At 40.0% G+C, this 19876-nt stretch overlaps 1 protein-coding gene across 1 annotated transcript in view; it reads right to left on the bottom strand.

Moving 5' to 3' along the window:
• Positions 1–17546, bottom strand: part of LOC122797944 (zinc finger protein 808-like) — a 665304-nt gene extending 647758 nt beyond the window's left edge. The window contains exons 1-2 of the mRNA XM_044066464.1: positions 17422–17546; positions 6284–6410 (exon numbers count right to left, since the gene is read on the bottom strand). Coding sequence (XP_043922399.1) covers positions 6284–6410; positions 17422–17433 — 139 coding nt within the window. The 5' untranslated portion in view covers positions 17434–17546. The remainder of the gene's footprint in view (positions 1–6283; positions 6411–17421) is intronic.
• Positions 17547–19876: the final 2330 nt, after the last annotated feature.

The raw sequence follows: 19876 nt of genomic DNA, 5'->3' as shown, positions 1-19876 counted from the left end.
TAACATACAACAAACACCAGTGTGTGTGGTGCATCAGGTACCATGCTCTCCTTTGGTGTTCTATTCACACACCATGGTAACATACAACAAACCAGTGTGAGTGGTGCATCAGGTAGCATGCTCTCCTTTGATGTTCTATTCACACTCCACGGTAACATACAACAAACACCAGTGTGAGTGGTGCATCAGGTACCATGCTCTCCTTTGGTGTTCTATTCACACACCATGGTAACATACAACAAACACCAGTGTGAGTACTGCATCAGGTAGCATGCTCTCCTTTGGTGTTCTATTCACACACCATGGTAACATACAACAAACACCAGTGTGAGTGGTGTATCAGGTACCATGCTCTCCTTTGATGTTCTATTCACACTCCACGGTAACGTACAACAAACACCAGTGTGAGTGGTGCATCAGGTACCATGCTCTCCTTTGGTGTTCTATTCACACACCATGGTAACATACAACAAACACCAGTGTGAGTGGTGCATCAGGTAGCATGCTCTCCCTTGGTGTTCTATTCACACTCCACGGTAACATACAACAAACACCAGTGTGAGTGGTGCATCAGGTAGCATGCTCTCCTTTGGTGTTCTATTCACACACCACAGTAACATACAACAAACACCAGTGTGAGTGGTGCATCAGGTACCATGCTCTCCTTTGGTGTTCTATTCACACTCCACGGTAACATACAACAAACACCAGTGTGAGTGGTGCATCAGGTACCATGCTCTCCTTTGGTGTTCTATTCACACTCCACAGTAACATACAACAAACACCAGTGTGAGTGGTGCATCAGGTAGCACACTCTCCTTTGTTCTATTCACACTCCACAGTAACATACAAGAAACACCAGTGTGAGTGGTGCATCAGGTAGCATGCTCTCCTTTGGTGTTCTATTCACACACCATGGTAACATACAACAAACACCAGTGTGAGTGTGCATCAGGTAGCATGCTCTCCTTTGGTGCTCTATTCACACACCATGGTAACATACAACAAACACCAGTGTGAGTGGTGCATCAGGTAGCATGCTCTCCTTTGGTGTTCTATTCACACACCATGGTAACATACAACAAACACCAGTGTGAGTGGTGCATCAGGTACCATGCTCTCCTTTGGTGTTCTATTCACACACCATGGTAACATACAACAAACACCAGTGTGAGTGGTGCATCAGGTAGCATGCTCTCCTTTGGTGTTCTATTCACACACCATGGTAACATACAACAAACACCAGTGTGAGTGTGCATCAGGTAGCATGCTCTCCTTTGGTGCTCTATTCACACACCATGGTAACATACAACAAACACCAGTGTGAGTGTGCATCAGGTAGCATGCTCTCCTTTGGTGCTCTATTCACACACCATGGTAACATACAACAAACACCAGTGTGAGTGATGCATCAGGTAGCATGCTCTCCCTTGGTGTTCTATTCACACACCATGGTAACATACAACAAACACCAGTGTGAGTGATGCATCAGGTAGCATGCTCTCCTTTGGTGTTCTATTCACACACCATGGTAACATACAACAAACACCAGTGTGAGTGGTGCATCAGGTAGCATGCTCTCCTTTGGTGTTCTATTCACACACCATGGTAACATACAACAAACACCAGTGTGACTAGTGCATCAGGTAGCATGCTCTCCTTTGGTGTTCTATTCACACACCATGGTAACATACAACAAACACCAGTGTGAGTGGTGCAGCAGGTAGCATGCTCTCCTTTGATGTTCTATTCACATTCCACGGTAACGTACAACAAACACCAGTGTGAGTGGTGCATCAGGTACCATGCTCTCCTTTGGTGTTCTATTCACACACCATGGTAACATACAACAAACATCAGTGTGAGTGGTGCATCAGGTAGCATGCTCTCCCTTGGAGTTCTATTCACACACCATGGTAACATACAACAAACATCAGTGTGAGTGGTGCATCAGGTAGCATGCTCTCCTTTGGTGTTCTATTCACACACCATGGTAACATACAACAAACACCAGTGTGAGTGGTGCATCAGGTAGCATGCTCTCCCTTGGTGTTCTATTCACACACCATGGTAACATACAACAAACACCAGTGTGAGTGGTGCATCAGGTAGCATGCTCTCCTTTGGTGTTCTATTCACACACCACAGTAACATACAACAAACACCAGTGTGAGTGGTGCATCAGGTAGCACGCTTTCCTTTGGTGTTCTATTCATACACCACCTGGATTGACTGCTGAAAATTCAGTGCAATATGAGGGGGCACCGCACTCCTGACTGTGCCATCCTTTGGCTGAGACATTAAACCAAGATCCCACATGCTTGAAATGGTCATAGCTCACGTGTATGTAAAAGATCCCCTGGCACCTATTGAGAAGAGCAAGGCAAGTTCCCCAATGCCCTGGCCAAATTTTCCTAGTAATATAAATATCACCTTAGGTCTGCCCTGAAAAGAGGACACTAGCCTAATGGGACTAACTCAGTCAACAAAGGTTAAATAAATTAAACAATACATTTTATGTGGCCTGCACCCTATCTACATGCCACCCATCTGTGTGTACTGACCTATATAACAAGTGTGTGCATTTACCAGCTGCATGATTCTATGGAAAATCCCATCAAAGGAACCGCTGTTAAACAGGGCAGATGTGTAAATCATGGCAACCTTCTCTGTGGCACATTGACACATTATAAATAATGCCTAGGGCACTATACACCACCTGGTAATTAAGGGTGTGAAAACCCTTCCTGTTGATGTGTAGCAGTCCCTCTGGGACAGGAGGAGTCTTGATGGCCATCTGGTGCAATAGACAGCTTCCAGGACCTCAAGGAAACAAGGGAATGTCACAAAATGCCCACATGGTGCTGGTTGTTTTCTTGTAATCCTGGAAAATCAGACGTGTTCCACTACATGCTGCAAAGTAATGCTAGTGCACTGCCTCAGGATATGTCAGGCTGATGCTTGTAATGATGGCTGAGGCATTTCTCATTATAGGAATTGTTTCACTTACTTTCATTGCCAACTTTATTATTTCACTTACCTATGTTTTACATTTTTAGTGGATCATTGCATAGTATTAATGTTTACTATATCAAATTCCTTAGTTGCAGAATGCTACACACAACTAGGTATTTACATTTGTAAACAGTTTTCCTTTCTTGATGACCATAACATTACATTACTCCATGTTCTGATTTTTTATAATGGATTGTTTTACCAAATGTGTTCAGTGAGGTTGCAGAAATGTAATTGCTGCACTGTTTTTTTTCATTTATACGGTTCTCACGTTTTACTAGAGATTGCCACTTTAATACTTAATGTTAGAGGCATGTGACGATATCTCATTACATTGTTAATGATCGACTGTAATTTAAAAGATGTTGCAGGTACTATTCAGTTGTTCTGATGAAGTCCAATTCATTATTAAGAACAAAAGCCCTAGACCAATACACGTTTTGTAACTGTGACTAAAGTTACTATTAAACTTGTCTTCTCTAGTGCTTTTACAGGTTTTGAAACACAAGGTGTTTCCAACCTGATCCACTGGATGCTATGTGAGCCTTGTCCTAGCTTTGTGTCGTTATTTCGGCTGCAAAGACACGCTTGTTTCTGGTTCCATATGCTTGTAATATTCTTAATGCGCCCCCAGTAGATCATGGAAAGGTCCCAGTGGCTAAGAATTAAAGTTACATTCCCTTCCACTGCTGGGCACTACAGTTCAACAAGGTCCCTTAAAGTCTCCTTGAACGTAAGGAAACCATCTCCAGTCTGCTGCTCAGTGGACTGGTGGTTATATCAGGCACTGTCAGTACCTCCTGCACTGGCATGGACACTCACAAAGTGTAACCTTACTGGCTCCTACAGCTGCCATTATCACTTGCTACTCAGCTATTGTTGCTGTTAATCCAGGTAAATGACCATCATGCACTCCAAGATCCTGGATGTAAAAACACAGGTGTACACCACAGTGGAAAGCCTCTGTTTTATATTTTTCTGAATCGGACTACCATTTTGGGTGCCATCATTTGCACACATCATACCTCTGTTTTACATTTTTCTGAATCGGACTACCATTTTGGGTGCCATCATTTGCACACATCATATAACCAAGCTGCATGGAGCTCCTCATTTGCATGTCACTATGTACTCATTGGCTTGCCCTGCATAACATGACATTTTGACCCTTGTGTGACCTCACTGTGTCACGGTATTAGCCATACCCTACATGTTGCCACTTCATACCCTAATAAGTGCTGCACAGTCAGCTAAATATCTGTCAACCATGGTCAGTGTGTGACTTTTTTCCATATTACTGACAGACTGAGCATGTGACTAATGCATGGAGTTATGAATAAACTAAGACAAAAATTAGAAAACAGTCTGTTAGAAGTGGACAAGACTGATATAATACAGATCTCTAATCTTCAGAAAGAAAGAAATATTTTAGAAACAGATTCTTCTATCAGAGCGCAGCTGTTGGTAAATATTCGAAGTCCCATCCTTTTTCCATTCTTCAATTATGCTTAAAAGTTAACTCTTTAACTACTTTCCTGTCTGCCTATTAACTGTTGCTTCATCTCTATTCCCACCTTCCTTTTTTTTAAATTTCATATTAGGAATCATGTATCTTAATATTATCTTATGGGGGACATATACATGTAAATATGCTTGAGGCCAGCCTAAAATTATGCTCTCTTTTTGTAAGTTTAATGTGCAGTAGTTTTTTTCAGTCCATTCATATGTAAACTGTTTCCTTATTTACTGTAGATATGGGTCTACTATTGTTTTTGCATTGCACTCAAATGCTGTATTTATTGGGTCTGTATTAGAACACCGAACATTCAAAATGTCGAGTGTTCTAATATCGAACCCTATGAAATGAAAATTGAAAACATCGAACATTCAGAACAGTGAATTTTTCCTAGGGAAAAAAATTAGCTGTTCCAAAACACATACACACAACACAAGCACACCAATCAAACAGCAATCCACACACATACACCTAAACTCTTACACCTGACCCTACACTAAACTATACATACACTACTAACTATGCACTTACCTTAACCCAAACCCTAAGGTCCATCACTATCACACAGTCACCTCACCCACGCCCTAACCCTAACTCACCTAAACTGCCCTAACCCTCACATCCACACAATCGCACACTTACCTGAATCCGACCCGTAACTTTCCACCACAGCGCTGAAAATACCAAAGCAAAAGAAACGGGCAACCGAATTCTTTTCCTAGGAAAAAAATTTGGTTTTCTGTTTCTTCGATATTTTCAGCGCTTGCTGAAAACGGGTCGATATTAGAACACTCGAAATTTTGAACGTTCGGTGTTCTAATATAGACCCTACTTATTCACGGCTCAGGTCATGCTTGAAAAGGGTCAGCAAGACCAGTGTACGTACTTGGTTATTAAATGTGAAAAAGAAACAAATCAGATTGCAATTACAATTTTATAGTATACCCGCGGTGGTGGTGTTGCGGTAGCGTTGTCACCTCACAGTAAGACGCTGTCCTGTTAGATTCTCAGCTAGAGTGTTTTCTGCGTGGAGATATGCATGAATGGGCGTACCTTCGTTGAAGGTTGTGCGTCAGGGCTGGTAACTCGGCATGTAAAAATCAAATACCAATCATTAGCAGACCGGAGCTCCGCTGTGGCGACCCCTAACCGGGAAAAGCTGAAAGACACAACAACATTACAATTTTATAGTATCATATGATCACAGGAATTACAACTCAAGGGAGTTCAAAGACCACTTTGAGTGTTGCCAACACCCACCCCACACTGTAACCCTGTCTTTAGAAAGGCAAATAGAGTTTGTTCAGGAAATAATTTGAGGATACCTATCCAATCATCAAAGTTAAAATTGAAGAATACAAGGGTATTGTGCTATTTAACTTATTCTAGAGATAACCTATCTGTCCCTCCTATGAGTTTTTTTTATATGTTGGTGGAAATTTAAGCCCTTAGTTCTGTTTTTTTATTTTTTTGTGGAGCTGCTGGATTTGTGCAGATACAGATTTCAGCTCATGTAAAAGCACCATGCTTACAGGTAAGTGCACCTTTCAGATAAGGACGCACCTCAAAGGAGAATTGTGTTTAGCCTGTGTAGTGGTACAAACTGACACTGCAGTATCATGTGACTAAAAGAACCCTCTGGAAAGTGTTCAGATTTTATCACTATTCTGTCATCTGTTCATATTATTCTCCATTTATGACAATATTACACTGCAAAGAAATCTAAATAAAAATTTAGTTAGATCCCCTTACCTAGTGAAATCATGTTCTCATAGTTCTGTACCATCACTTCCTTGTACAGCTCTTTTTGTTGTTTGGTCAACATCTTCCACTCCTCTTTTGAAAACTCAATAGCGACATCCTCAAAGCTTTCTGGCACCTGGAAGCACACATAATTTTGCTTGAATTGTACATATGCATGCATTTAAAACATTTTAACAAGAATGTGATGTAATTAGCTATGTTAAAATGTGCTTCAAGTACAACAGTTGCCAAGTTACCAAAGTTTATTTTGTTAAAACTCAAATGTTTTAGGAGTGGGTTAATGACCAGTATTTTCAGGGGGGGGGGGGGGGTCAAAGGCCTCTGCAGATGGTGATTGCAACAATAAAACTAAAGGATTTATGTATCTTTAATAAAAATGTATAGTAAATCTGGATAAGATTTCACATTGAAAACAATGGTATGTATATTTAAAGGTGCAATTTCCCCCAGTAACAACATACCGATATTTCTTAACTATAGCATTAGGAGAAAATTACATGGACTGCAAAAAGTTCAAATTAGTCAATACTTAAAGTATACTGTCAAAGTTGGTGACTTTACCTTTTCACCCCTTCCAAAGTGGGGACCACCTCAAAGCCCTGTCCCTGTACTCTGTCTCCTACAGACTATTCAGGGACAATCTATGCCTAACCTACAATGTTTTCTCGATCTAGCCCTGATGGATCTGCTACACATTTGCAAAACAAACAGCACTACAATTACCCAATCTAAGGATCTAAACCTTGTCTGTGACAAACAAAACATCTTGTAGGGACAGTTATACATCTCAGAGATTGCCCCTTCTCTGAAACAGTCCCCATTCATGTAAACAGAGCCCTTCCCTAACCCTATTTACATGCAGTTTGGACCAATGGATAGGAAATTGCAAATTAACCCCTGGCTTGGTGGCTGTGGCCCTTATGGACAGTGGACAGTTTGTCGATGCCCTAAGGGACAGGCATATACCAAAGCCATTATAGCCCATGGGCATTGACAAGTGGGAAAATTCAGGCATGGATATCTAGGCTTAAAAAGGTTCCAGGACTGTTAGCCTAGTAACCTCCTATGATCGTATTAATATTTTCACATGACTGGATAACATTTTACATTTTCTGTACATTAAAGTAGTCCTCATTAAAATTGTTTCCCTGTGCTGACATCACTGAAAATGAAAGATGATTTCTGATCTCGGTGACATCACATTTGGGAAAAAGTGAAATAAAGCCATAGACTTTAATGGACATGTGTGCAGGCACAGAAACTGTCCATTAAAGTCCATTCAAGATTCCCGTGGTAACATGAACAAGGGAAACACTACATTTACTTGGGCTGTTTCAGAAACAAAAATTACAAAGCTTTTTATCAAGTAGACAGCTTAAAGAAATAAATGAAAAAAGACTGGGCAAGATACATTGTAGGACTTAATTCACCTGCACTATTTTTAAAGTATGACAATACACTTTAAGGAAATCAACCCAGACTGTTTACTGCACAGTCAAATAGTAAAGCTAAAACTCATATACTTTGGACACATGACACAAACCCACAATTCACTACAGAATGCACTGATGGTGGGAAAGATTAAAGGCAAAAGAAGAAAGAGACAGCAGAGGCTAAGAATGACAGCATTACCAAAGTAACGAATATGAATTTTCAAGAACTTAAAGAAAAGTGCAGTTATGTAAGTAAAATTACCATAACAGTGGATATTCTAAGGGAGCACTGTTGCAGTAGCCTAGTTTTAATGTGCCCTACCTCCTGTGAAAAATAAAACCTAAGGGTGCCTTACACATATTCAAAGTATCAGGAGATTATGCACAGCTCCATGGAAAGACAGTTGGAGCAAAAAACCAGCATTTTTACCCATCAGGGAGGCAAAACTCCTGACAAAACAACGCAAGCAAACAAACCCAACATTAAACTATGTACAAAGTGAATACACATCCACAGCCCAGCAAACAAACAAAACAAAAAAAAAAAAAAAGCACAAGCATAGAAGGGGGCTGGATAGAACGGAAGCTGCTGATCTAACACAACATCTGATGTTATGGCACGTTTACCTACACTACTGTTCTATGCTCAATGCATATATCACTGCTGTAGTAGCCTATCCTAAAAGAGAGGAAGCCAATAAACAATGACCCCAAGAACCTCTGGTGCATGGTCCAAGCCAAGCCTGTTCTGGACCTGGAAAATGAAACCAATTTGTAATGCTATGTAATACGTCTTAGAGTCCAACCTTACCTCTCAAATGTCACTGATTTTCAGGGACGTCCCTGATTTTGACTCAAATTTTAGCTCTGTCCCTCTTAATCCCTCCTAAAACTAGTGACTTTTCCCTCCTAAAACTAGTGACTTTTGGAGGAAAGGTGGTGAATTACACTTAATGAATAATGACAATAATTAAGAGTTATAGACTTCTTTTACTTCAGAAAATGTGTATTAATTCATATGTTCTGATTCTGTCAATGTTTCAAGTTAATAGCACTAATATTTTAAAAGTGTCCCTGATTGTCCCTGATTTTTTTCTTGACTTGTTCCTGATTCTGTTGAAAGTTGTCCCCAATTGGTTGAGAGGTCTGAGTCCAACCCTTTCCAGAAAGCCACCAAAAAGCCAAATCCCTTGTGAACTGTGCCCTAACCCCACCTAGGAGTGGTTTATTATGGTGAGTGTAACAAAAACCAATAGCATAACACAACCACCTGGAACGGTCAGTTTTAACGCCAGCTGTCTTTTCTTCTTACCTTTACAGGACATAAACAGCTGATCACCTTTCCCAAAGGTGGGCATTTGTCTCAGTACTGTCTGAGCTGTCTATGGACATCCATCTTTTCTACTTTATTGTTGGGTTCAGGAAAGTAGGGAGATAATAGCTCAGCTTAAACAGACTCAGACCACTTTAGATATAAAAAAAAAGATTACTTCTCAAAGAAATCCTGTACTTGTGAAAAATAAGGTAGTGTTGACTTACCATTAGCCTTTGTAATTCAGGTACTCTCTTAGCAGATGTCGTAACACGTAAAAGAGTGTTCCATATTACAAACCTCAATTCAGCCTAATAAGCTTTTTAAGTACAAAGATCTAAAGGAGGCGTCACCTCTTTCCTAGGTGGACATATATGCAACACCTTTTTCAAAAAATGTTGAACTTTAACAAACTTATAAAGTGGGGGGATTCAAAAGGACAGACAAGCAGAAATGTCTGACAAATGCATCTTAATAAAGGAATAAGAGAGGCCAGAGGACTGTAAACAAATAATCAAGAACCATAGGCAACCAGCTCTGAAGAGGATCCTGGTTCTTGGACTGTTACCAACTAGAAAATATTTGCCACTTGCACCTGCTGCTGATACTCAGGATTTTAAATTCCTTTTAGGCATCTTTTTTCTATCATCTAGGCAGTTAGCTAATATAGCTGGGATGTATCAAACAAACCCTGTCTTGTGTGGATAAATCCAGTGTGTGGGGAAGCTTATGGTAACTGCCCTTAGTAATACTGAAAAGGAAGGGACAACCACTGTTGCCTGGGCCAAAAGGGAGTCCCATCATGATTTTTGGAGAGACCTTCTGAATTTTCAGAAGAAATGCGATTGTCACTTGAAAGCATGGAAAACTATACAGAGACATTGTCTGCCATGGAAATGGAGAGTTATCTGTCTTCTAGACCTGTTTGCAAGAAGTTCTGGAGCAGAATTTGTCTAGAAGTCTTGTTCTGAAAGGACTCAAGTAGATACACAGGAAGTGTTATCCATGGTTGAATCAATTATTGGAATATCCCAGAATGAAGTTTCCATCTTTATGGGGTTTTGTCTTTTTCCTGCAATCATGTTTCGCTCTGACAGAATGCATGAAGCCTGCACAGTCAAACCAAGCTGAGTTGCCATCTCCCAGGCTGTTACAGCCAGTCTGCAAACAGGGTAGGACCTAACGCCTTCTTGTCTGTTCATGTATGTGGTCTGTGTACACTTGCAGAGGTCTTGGGGCCCACAAATGATTTAAGGTTTTCAAAGCATTGATCAGTGTCAGTATCTCTCTAACATTATGTGCTTCTGTTTGTCTAATGGATTCCACAGACCTTGCACTTTTACAGCTTTGGAAACCGTATCCCATGCAAAGTCTGATCCATCTGTGCTTACAGACTATATGGGTGTCAGGACAGAGCCAGACCTGAACTACAAGAGATATGGCCAGTCCACCAAAGGATCTTTTATTTTACACACTGCAAAAATGGGATGTGACAGAACAAAGGGTTGAGATGCCATATCCAGGCTGATCTGAGGTACTGCTGTATTTTCTGTATGTGCAGCCTGGCCAGAGAAAGTATGACACCCTGATGCCATGTATCTCAACATCCTGAGAATTTCCCCTGCAGATGCATAGCTTTGATTGGAGAAACTCTGGAATGACTGCTGAAACATCTCAACTTTGCATGTAGGAAGAAAGGTTATCCCTAGAGCATAACCCAACAGACATCACAGGAATTCAATACTGCTGGAGGGGATTTCAGAAGATTTCTGAAGGTTGATTTGGAAACCCATACCAAGTAGAAATTTCTGGACAGTTTGTAAAGACTCTTGACAACTGGAAAGAGATTCTGTAAAGATAAGACAACTATCCAAATGTGAAAGTCGGGAATGTTTTGAAGCCTAAAGTAAAGAATGACTGGAGCAAAACACTGTGAATACCTCTGGTGCTATAGAAATTCCAAAGAGTAGGACAGAGATCTGATAATTTAAACCAGGCGCAGCAAACCTTAAAAATATGGGTGAACTGATCACCAATGGGAATGTGACAAGTGTTCCTTAAATCTAGCTTTTATGGAAAAGCTAGAGGGGGAATTACAGGAAGAAGGAACTAAAGGGATAACATTTTGAACTTTGGAATCTTAACAAAAAGATTTAGAAAGGAAAGGTCCAGTACATGTCTCCAGAAGCCTTCCCTTTTTGGTACCCAAAAAAAAAAATTCTTGAATAAAAGCTTTTGTCAGAGTCAGACAGGTACAAGTTGTATAACTTCCTGGGTTAGCATCTGGTGTAGAATGGGAGGAAGAGAGACAGAGGGAATTGGCTTACTTTGCATGGAAGAATCCCCCAGGAAAGGTGGGATTTCCATTCCCTGCCACATTACCTTCAGAACCCATCTTATTGTAACGTTCTGATGCCACAAGGGAAAATGAAGTCTGAGAGAGATAGAGAAGCTGCCAGAAGGGAAAGGCCTGAGGAGGCCAATAGTCAAGCTGATTGTGAGGACTGACATTGACTTTTGAGGCTTTTCCTGTAATTTTGGAGCATCCCTGTCACTGCTTTTTAAAATCCTGTTCACCAGCTTTTTGCTGCTTAAATGGATTGTTGAAAAAGGGCGCTGAGGCAGAGGGGAAAATTTGTATTTCATTTGAAAAAGGAGGGCTGAGTAATTGAGTCACTCTTTGTATTATGTTCCCCTTTCAGCACCACCTCTGCTGAAGAGAGGAACAAAAATTACTCACCCAAGGGAAAAATGAAAATTTCAGTTTTAACATCTTTTGTAGGAGTCTGTGAATGAAGCCAAGCAAAGCTTCTCAATACGGAACCAAAAGAGGCAGCTCTAGACCAGGAAGGACATCATAGCAAAGACATGCATCTGGAGCATTTCTCCCCGGGCCTCCGCTGAAAACAGGCTCTGTGGAACCTAGTCGGACATTCCCGGTCAACAAATGTTAAATAAAATAAATAAAATAAAATATGCATACTACAAAATGTGTTTAGTAGCTTGAGAAGCAGATATAACAAAGGTATGCAAGGAATAGTTTACCTCAGCAGAAGGACAACTGACTGTTGATTTCTACAAGTTATCAAAAGAGAAAAGTAAAAAATTCATCTTATGAACAGAACAGTTTTAACATCCTAAACATCAAAGTACTCTCTGTCTCTCTTAAAAACTATCTAATACATGGGTGTGCTCATGTTCTACACCAGGTTAATCAAATAGCTCCTTAATTTGTAACTTTAACAGCATTACCCTCTGTCTTGCTATTATATTTTATACAATTTATAATTTGTCGCCTCTTTTATGGATACCTTAACACTACTATTATCACTATACAGTCCCCTAACTTTTCTTTCTCCTTTTTGTTTCCTCTCTATCTATACCCCACACTTTTTTAATAAACATATACGTTTCTATCTCCTGCTTTCCCTCTACTATAATTCCTCTCCTCTCCCAACACTGTACTATAAGATATGCATACCTAACTCCCCTCCTGCCCCAACCCTGTACTATAAGATATGTATACTAAGTCCATTGTATCCTGTAACTCCCCTCCTGTCCCATCCCTGTACTCTAAGATATGTATACCTAACTTCCCTCCTGTCCCAACTCTGTACTATAAGATATGTATACCTAACTCCCCTCCTGCCCCAACCCTGTACTATAAGATATGTATACTAAGTACATTGTATCCTGTAACTCCCCTCCTGTCCCATCCCTGTACTATAAGATATGTATACTAAGTACATTGTATCCTGCAACTCCCCTCCTGTCCCATCCCTGTACTATAAGATATGTATACTAAGTACATATATATGTATATATTCGCCTTAGTAATATCTAATTTCTGTAATTAATGTGCAAGTATGTTTCATCTAATATTTGAAAAATGATGTGCTATCCATTATTATATACTGTTGCTCTGTAGTAAGCTAATGTAATATGCTAATTGTTTCTGGAGCTTTTCTCCCCAGGCCTCCACTGAAAATGGGCACCCACCCAGTCAGACTTTCCCAGTAAACATATGTCAAATAACTAATAATAAGCAAGTAATACATTTTCTTCCCCAGTTTATTCATTGCTTTCCCATTATTGTCAGGGGGATGGGGTTAGTAGCTATAAGCTGTTTTGTAGAAGCAGTTTTGGGTAAAGAAATCGAAGCCAAGTCTGGTTTAGGATTTGAAAACAAATGATTATGAGTCTTTAGTACCCTATATAACACATTTCACAGGAGCAGGAGGTTGATTATCAGGTAAGCTAGAAGCTCTGCGAAAAATAAAAAGCAAGCAACACAGGAGGAATGGCCACAGAATTTGACATTTCCAACTGTAACAAATTATAATACATCTGCTGTGCTATAGGAATTTCATTCTGCTCCCACTGAAAAAACTCTTTCTTCTTAACAGGCTTCTGAAAAGAATACATTTTCAGGAGTGAAATCTGATGTCAAACTTTCCTCAGAACCAGAACGTTCAGAGTTTGAAAGAAATTCCTGAGGTACAACCCTCCCCCTGTAATGCCTGTGCTTCTGACTAAGAATACATATCACAAAGACAGAGAACTCTTTTCCTGACTGAGGAAACAGAAGGCAAGGAAAAAGCATCAAAAGGTTACTCAGCAAATCCCAGAAAACCCAGAATTAGTAACATGAAACTGGAAATGTTCTCTCACTATGATCCCCTTTCCTGGTCAGCTCCATGAAAAAGGAGAGTTCTTATGGAATGTGAAGTTAACCATGGCCATATGCATTCTGACCTTCTGCCTACAAATTGTTAGCATCATCATTTGAACATTTATTGAAAGAAGAAACTTCTCAAAACTGCCCACCAAAATTGTCAGAGTACATGTAACAAAGTGAATACCATACTATTAACTTAAAAGAAAACAGGACATGTTGTAATACCTTTTTGTTTCCTAAAATGGGTCTCTATGACCTAGCCTGACTAAGATCTTTAGTTATTAGAATACACAGCCAAAAAAATGATAACTTGACTCTGAATGATTCTTATACCTGTCCAAAATAAATCTGGAATCAGTCAATTTTTATTACCTGCACAACAGGAAACATTCCAAAGCATCCAAAGCCAGTTAAAGATAAGAATGACAATAACTTCTTTTGCTGAGAATTACTCTGATCTCTGCAATGGATTGGCCACCAATACTTTATCCATCATTAGAGAATCATAGCTAGGTTTATCTGGATGCAGCACCCTAATCCAGTACAACCCTCGACTCCAAGTTATGCTGGCACTGCACTCCCACAAAAATGGCATCTGCCAGTCACACTGCCTGGCACCTTGTACCCTGGAGAGCTGCAGCCTTCATCCTGACCTCCCTCTGCATCTTTAGATGATTCCATGCAGTTCTTCAATTCTTATTCCCATAACAATTTACAATTTCACCTCTAAACATTGTCAGACATCTGGAAACAAAGGCAAATAAACTAAGAAATGTGTAGTAAAACCCTTCTTCAATGTGCAAACCAATGACATTTCCACAGATTCAGAGTACAGCTAACAGTAACCCAAAGCAGCTTTAAGCAGGCATTAAATCACCAATACCACTGGCTAAAAATACATTTATAACTTATTCAATGTCTGATAACCATTAAAACTGCAGAAATCAAACAATTTTTGCAACATCTTATAACAAATTAGACAAAGAAGAGTACCAACTCCTAAAATAGCATGAGTAAATCTCCTTCCACTTTAAAATACCAGCTAACAAATATATACAAAGTTGACTTAACTACTCTTTGGCCATATAGTTTGTACAACAATTTTTCTAGTTCTCTGCATAAATTAGAATGATCCGGTCATAAGTGTTAAAAGTGCCTTAAATATGTACTTTAAGAGGGACTATTTTAGGCTCCAGATTCTATAAGTTGGTGTTCTCTTACTAACAGTACCTAATTAACCAATTTAGCTTGTTGTATAAAGTATTTTTCAAAAGGTTGCTATCCCACTGTATTCAATCTTATTTCAAGTAGCACCCCCAACCCTTGAGATTCCTCGCTCTCAAAAGATTTTCATTCTCACGTTCTAAAGAGATCTCAGAATCAACCACCATAGTAAACTATCTCTTTGGCATAGAAGGATAAAGCCCTGCCTATAGCAGAGGGACCCATATTTAAGCAGCACCAGGCTCATCCATCCAAGGGAGGAGGGAGATGGCTCTACCTTTCCACTTAGATGACACCTAGTAAAAGCACTGAGTGTTACATCCATATAGAGCACTGTTAATGGAGCACATGCTGTTACTGTGCAGGGCAGACACTACTGCATTGCAGTGCACAGAGGAATGCTTCAGGGGTGGCAACATACAGCAGAGCTCTGAGAGCTGCTGAGAGGGAGGGGATATATTCTAGCAGGTGTGGGAAGGCCAGACTGCAGGACAAGTAATCTGGCCCACTCCTTACAACATAGCAGGTACCACAGGATCCAGTTTGCCATTTGCAGAAGCACACCTTTGTTGGTAGCAGAACCCAGCAGAACTTAGTTGTTAAGAGGGATGAGACATACTCCCAATAACTGACAGTAGGCCACCCTTCAGGAGAAGTAATCTACATCACAGATCTGTCTTGGAACTTTTTTGCTATATAGCAGGAGATATTTACTTATTTATTATTTATTTATTTATAGACCGGGAGTGTCCGACTGGACGTAGGTCCATTTTCAGCGGAGGCCCGGGGAGAAAAGCTCCACAGTTAAAATAAACAGACAGTAGTTGCATTGGATTACATAGCGATTAGCAATTTACATAGCAATTACTTACAACATATTTACAGATGAAGGACATAGTACATCAGTAGACAACTAGAATCTTTATCTGTGAAGTACATAACAGACATTAACAAATGTTACAATAAGAAGTTCCTGCTGTATAATAAGTACTAGGCTTATGAGCATCTGAGCTTGCTATAATCCAAGGTAGTTAGTGGAGTGGAAAGAAAGGTAGTGATTGGATGGGGTGGGTGATATTAGAGTGGGAGTTGCAAGGGCATAGCCAGCATGTTTTTAGGTGCGCTTTTAGTAAAGTTTTGAAGTGGGTGCATGATGGTACGGAGGTAATTGTGGGTGGGAGGGAGTTCCATAATTTGGCTGTGGTGCAAGAGAATAGTGCTTCACCAGCAGAGTTATTGGCTTTAGTGATCTGCAAGTGATGGATGGATATAATCAATCAGATGAACAAATTTAATTTTGTTTCTGCTCCTGGTATTTGTATAATATTATGTTCTTATATACTCACATGAACTGTGTCTATATCTGTCAACAATTACAATCCTTGGAAATAAAACTACACAATTTGCGGTCCTGGCTGGACACAGAGCATACCACTGTGAATAACTTCAGCAATGCACTGGCACCAGATACCAGATATGGCTATTCTTCTACAAGGTCCACTTACATTCAAAATTCTTACAACAGGATGATGTCCCCCTTTCAAAAGAAAAGTACTCCTGAGAAACCAAAACTGCACACTTAGAAACAGGTACAACAATTTGCTTACTCTTTCTATGCCCTGATTCAAACAAGCCATAGGAGGGAAAGCCATCTCAAGAACAGGATTTGCTCTTAAAAAACACCTGCCAAAAGAAATTAAGTGCAACAGCATTCTAGAGTATTTAAAAAAATCTTTAATAGAAACACTCTTTGAGAAGCAGAAAACCTGTTTGAGAAGCCAAATAAATGCACGTTTCCAAGATACAGGCTAAGAAACACCTTTAGAGTTAAAATCTTTAACTTGTAACAAAGTATATTAATTCATGCGTGCATATTTTCTTTTGTACGATTATATGATTTTGTACACTTTCCCTTGTACATAGTAAAGAATGTAAACCTAATTTTCCTCAGTGAAAAAACGTATATAGCCAATGTAACTTGCCATGTGTGAACTTGTACTATAAGCTGACTCCCACTGAAGGCACTTTCCTCCAGTTTTAACATCTTTGCTTTGTCCTTTCCAATGCAAATTGCAAGGCTGAGAAACACAAGAGTATGCTGCTGGTTAATGTTTGGAATCAGAACATACATATATGTGTGTGTATGCGTGTCTGTGTTTTTTTTTTTTTTTTTTTTTTAAGTATATATGATATTTGGCCAAAGACTGAAAATATTCTAGCAAGATCAGTGGTCCATGTCAGTGAACAAAGACAAATAAAACATTTTTCACATAAGCCTGTTCCCACTACAGCTCCTTGTAAAGCACAATTTTTCCTTTCTTCTTCATTTCCTCCCATCCCTTCCCCCAATCCCACCCACAGCATGCAACACAAACTACACTGTTCACTAACACAAGGCCTACTGCCTCAGATTTGAAAAAACAAAACAAAAAAAGGCAAGTGTAACAGAAAGAATATTTTTCATCTGCTCAGTTGTTACCTCCAAATTCATGTTGCTCCAAAGTGTTCAGGGAAATCAAACAACAACTGCCTGGAAGGTCTGAGCACCACAGAAATAAAGTATTTCTGTAGTTTTCAACACATCAGCCAAATATATCTCAAGGAAAAGCTACAGTAACCTCAACTTCCTGTCTTACTGGAAAATATGTCACTACACTGTTCCAGCAACCTAATTAATATTCATGACATAAAGCTGTAAGAAAGAGCAGGGGGGAGGGCTTTGCATGAATATATAATAAAATAGGCTGACACATTCATCATTTACTTCACATTGCTAGGAGGGACACATGAAGAAGCACAGAAAACCAGGTTTTATATATTTCCTATTCCTGATGTGTATTATTTTTACAGGCTCTATGCACAGCCTTGTGACTTTTAAAAGCACTGAAAGTTACGTTTCAGGTGTTCTGCAATGTGTCATTCCATACGATTTGGTACCACAGGGTCATACAGTATATGTTCAGAATGAATGAGGAGTCTACTTCTGAGGGTACACATATTTGGGAAAAAGGAGATAACAGGGTTCAGCTCAGCTTATTATCACGAAAATGAATTTCAGATGCTTTAGAAGCTGCTGAAACATAGCATGGAAATTATATTTTTGTTAATTTATGACAACAATCATCGGCAGCTCATATGCATGGCATGCTGTGCCCATTTCTCCCTTCCACTATCCAGACAGGGCTCACATGAAAAGGGGGTAGGCAAAATGCACTCATCCTAAGACAGACAACTTTTTCGTTCCCACAGTTATAAAAATGAATTATAGTTTTTGCATCTTAATGGTAATATTTCAAAATGGTAAGTCTGGGGGGTAACAAGCAGTTTATAAATATTAATAATGTTTTTCTTACTGCACCCATAATAGGGTAGCGGCTAAGACACACACACACACACACACACACACACACACACACACACACACACACACACACACACACACACACACACACACACACGCACACACGCACACACGCACACACGCACACACGCACACACCTTGAGCTCTGCACTTCTTTTTGTTCCTGCAGTTATGAATATTAGCAATAGTTTTGCACACTAATGGCAATAGGCTAAGACAGTAGCAAGCAGTTATGAATGTTACAAGTGTTTTTCATCCTTCTCTGCATATAGAATTAGAAACATGAAACTCTAAGGTTCTCTCACTATGATCCCCTTTCCTGGCTGACTCCATGGAAAAGGAGAGACTCTCAGCAGTCATACTAGCCCCAAAATTAGGTTCCCTATTCTGACTAAGTGAAGTACCTTCACTTACCCCTTCCCCTGAGGCCAACATGAGTTATTTTCCCTTGCTCACCAAGGCATCCCTATAGCCACAGAGGACATGGCTATCCCGTAGTCTCTGTTGGCTGCATATGCTAACCAGAAGGACTTGGGGGGAATAAGTGGTCTGAGAATCAACAAGCAGCCACGGCAGGATCCCCCTACCAGCAGCTGAGGCATAACAAGAACTAGACTGACACCCAAAGACTCCCTGACAAATTTTTTTCTGGGTAGGGGAAGATAAAATCGAAGACCAAGGACTGCTCCATTGGTAAGCCAAGAGTCTTCAAACGTGGGTAGCATAGCATGGATGAGTTGGTAAAATATACAAAGGAGAACAAGTACCTCTGAAGTAAGTAAATCACTGACTTTTCCCCACAGGCACAATATCCTCCCCGAATACACAAACACACAAAACTTGAGAAACAATTCTTTCAAAAAAACATAGAAACTTTCACACAAAATGTTCCTCATAAGCATTTACTCATATACCCTCTTAGAAATGCAATGACAGTAAAAAATACAATTCTTATCTAAAGCATATATTTTAGTAAGGAAAACACAAGTTTTCCTCATAGAAGTAAAATTTCCCCCAACAGTGGAATTATCTGCCCAGCTTTCAATGACCGCTAGCGGACTGACAGTTCCACTCAGCCAGCTGAAGGAGTGCTCTTCGGTATATAAATAGGTCTAAAGCTTTTCACTCTCCAATTGTTTTTATCTGGAGCTTTGGTTGAGCTGTTGACAGCTGTAGCACATGGAAGGCACCCTTTAATTTAGAAAGCTGGCCAGTCACAGGGGGTAGGATATATTTACGTTAAGCTACTGCAACAGTGACATGGGTCATTAATAGACAAGGTGTGCTGTAGTCCTGGAGGTTACAGTCAGACTCGACTAAGGAACAATAAAACATGCTCGACAAGCCACAATGCTTCGCTAGGGATGGCTTGCACCTGTCACCCCTGGGCTTTCAGATATTGGCAAAGGCTCTTGCCACCCCCATAGTGCCTTTTTTAGGCAAGGCTCAAAAGACAAACCCACCTCCATAGGTATCACAAGGGATAAGAAACTAAGAGTAATGTTACTCAATGCCAGAAGTCTAAACCTCAAGATGTACGCACTCGAAACTCTCCTTAGCATGGAGAACATCG

Source organism: Protopterus annectens, chromosome 3.part1 (genome assembly GCF_019279795.1).
Source record: "Protopterus annectens isolate FY-2018-M chromosome 3.part1, PAN1.0, whole genome shotgun sequence".
NCBI classification, from domain to species: domain Eukaryota; kingdom Metazoa; phylum Chordata; order Ceratodontiformes; family Protopteridae; genus Protopterus; species Protopterus annectens.
The sequence above is the reverse complement of the archived record's forward strand: the minus strand, read 5'-3'. Positions and strand labels throughout refer to the sequence as shown.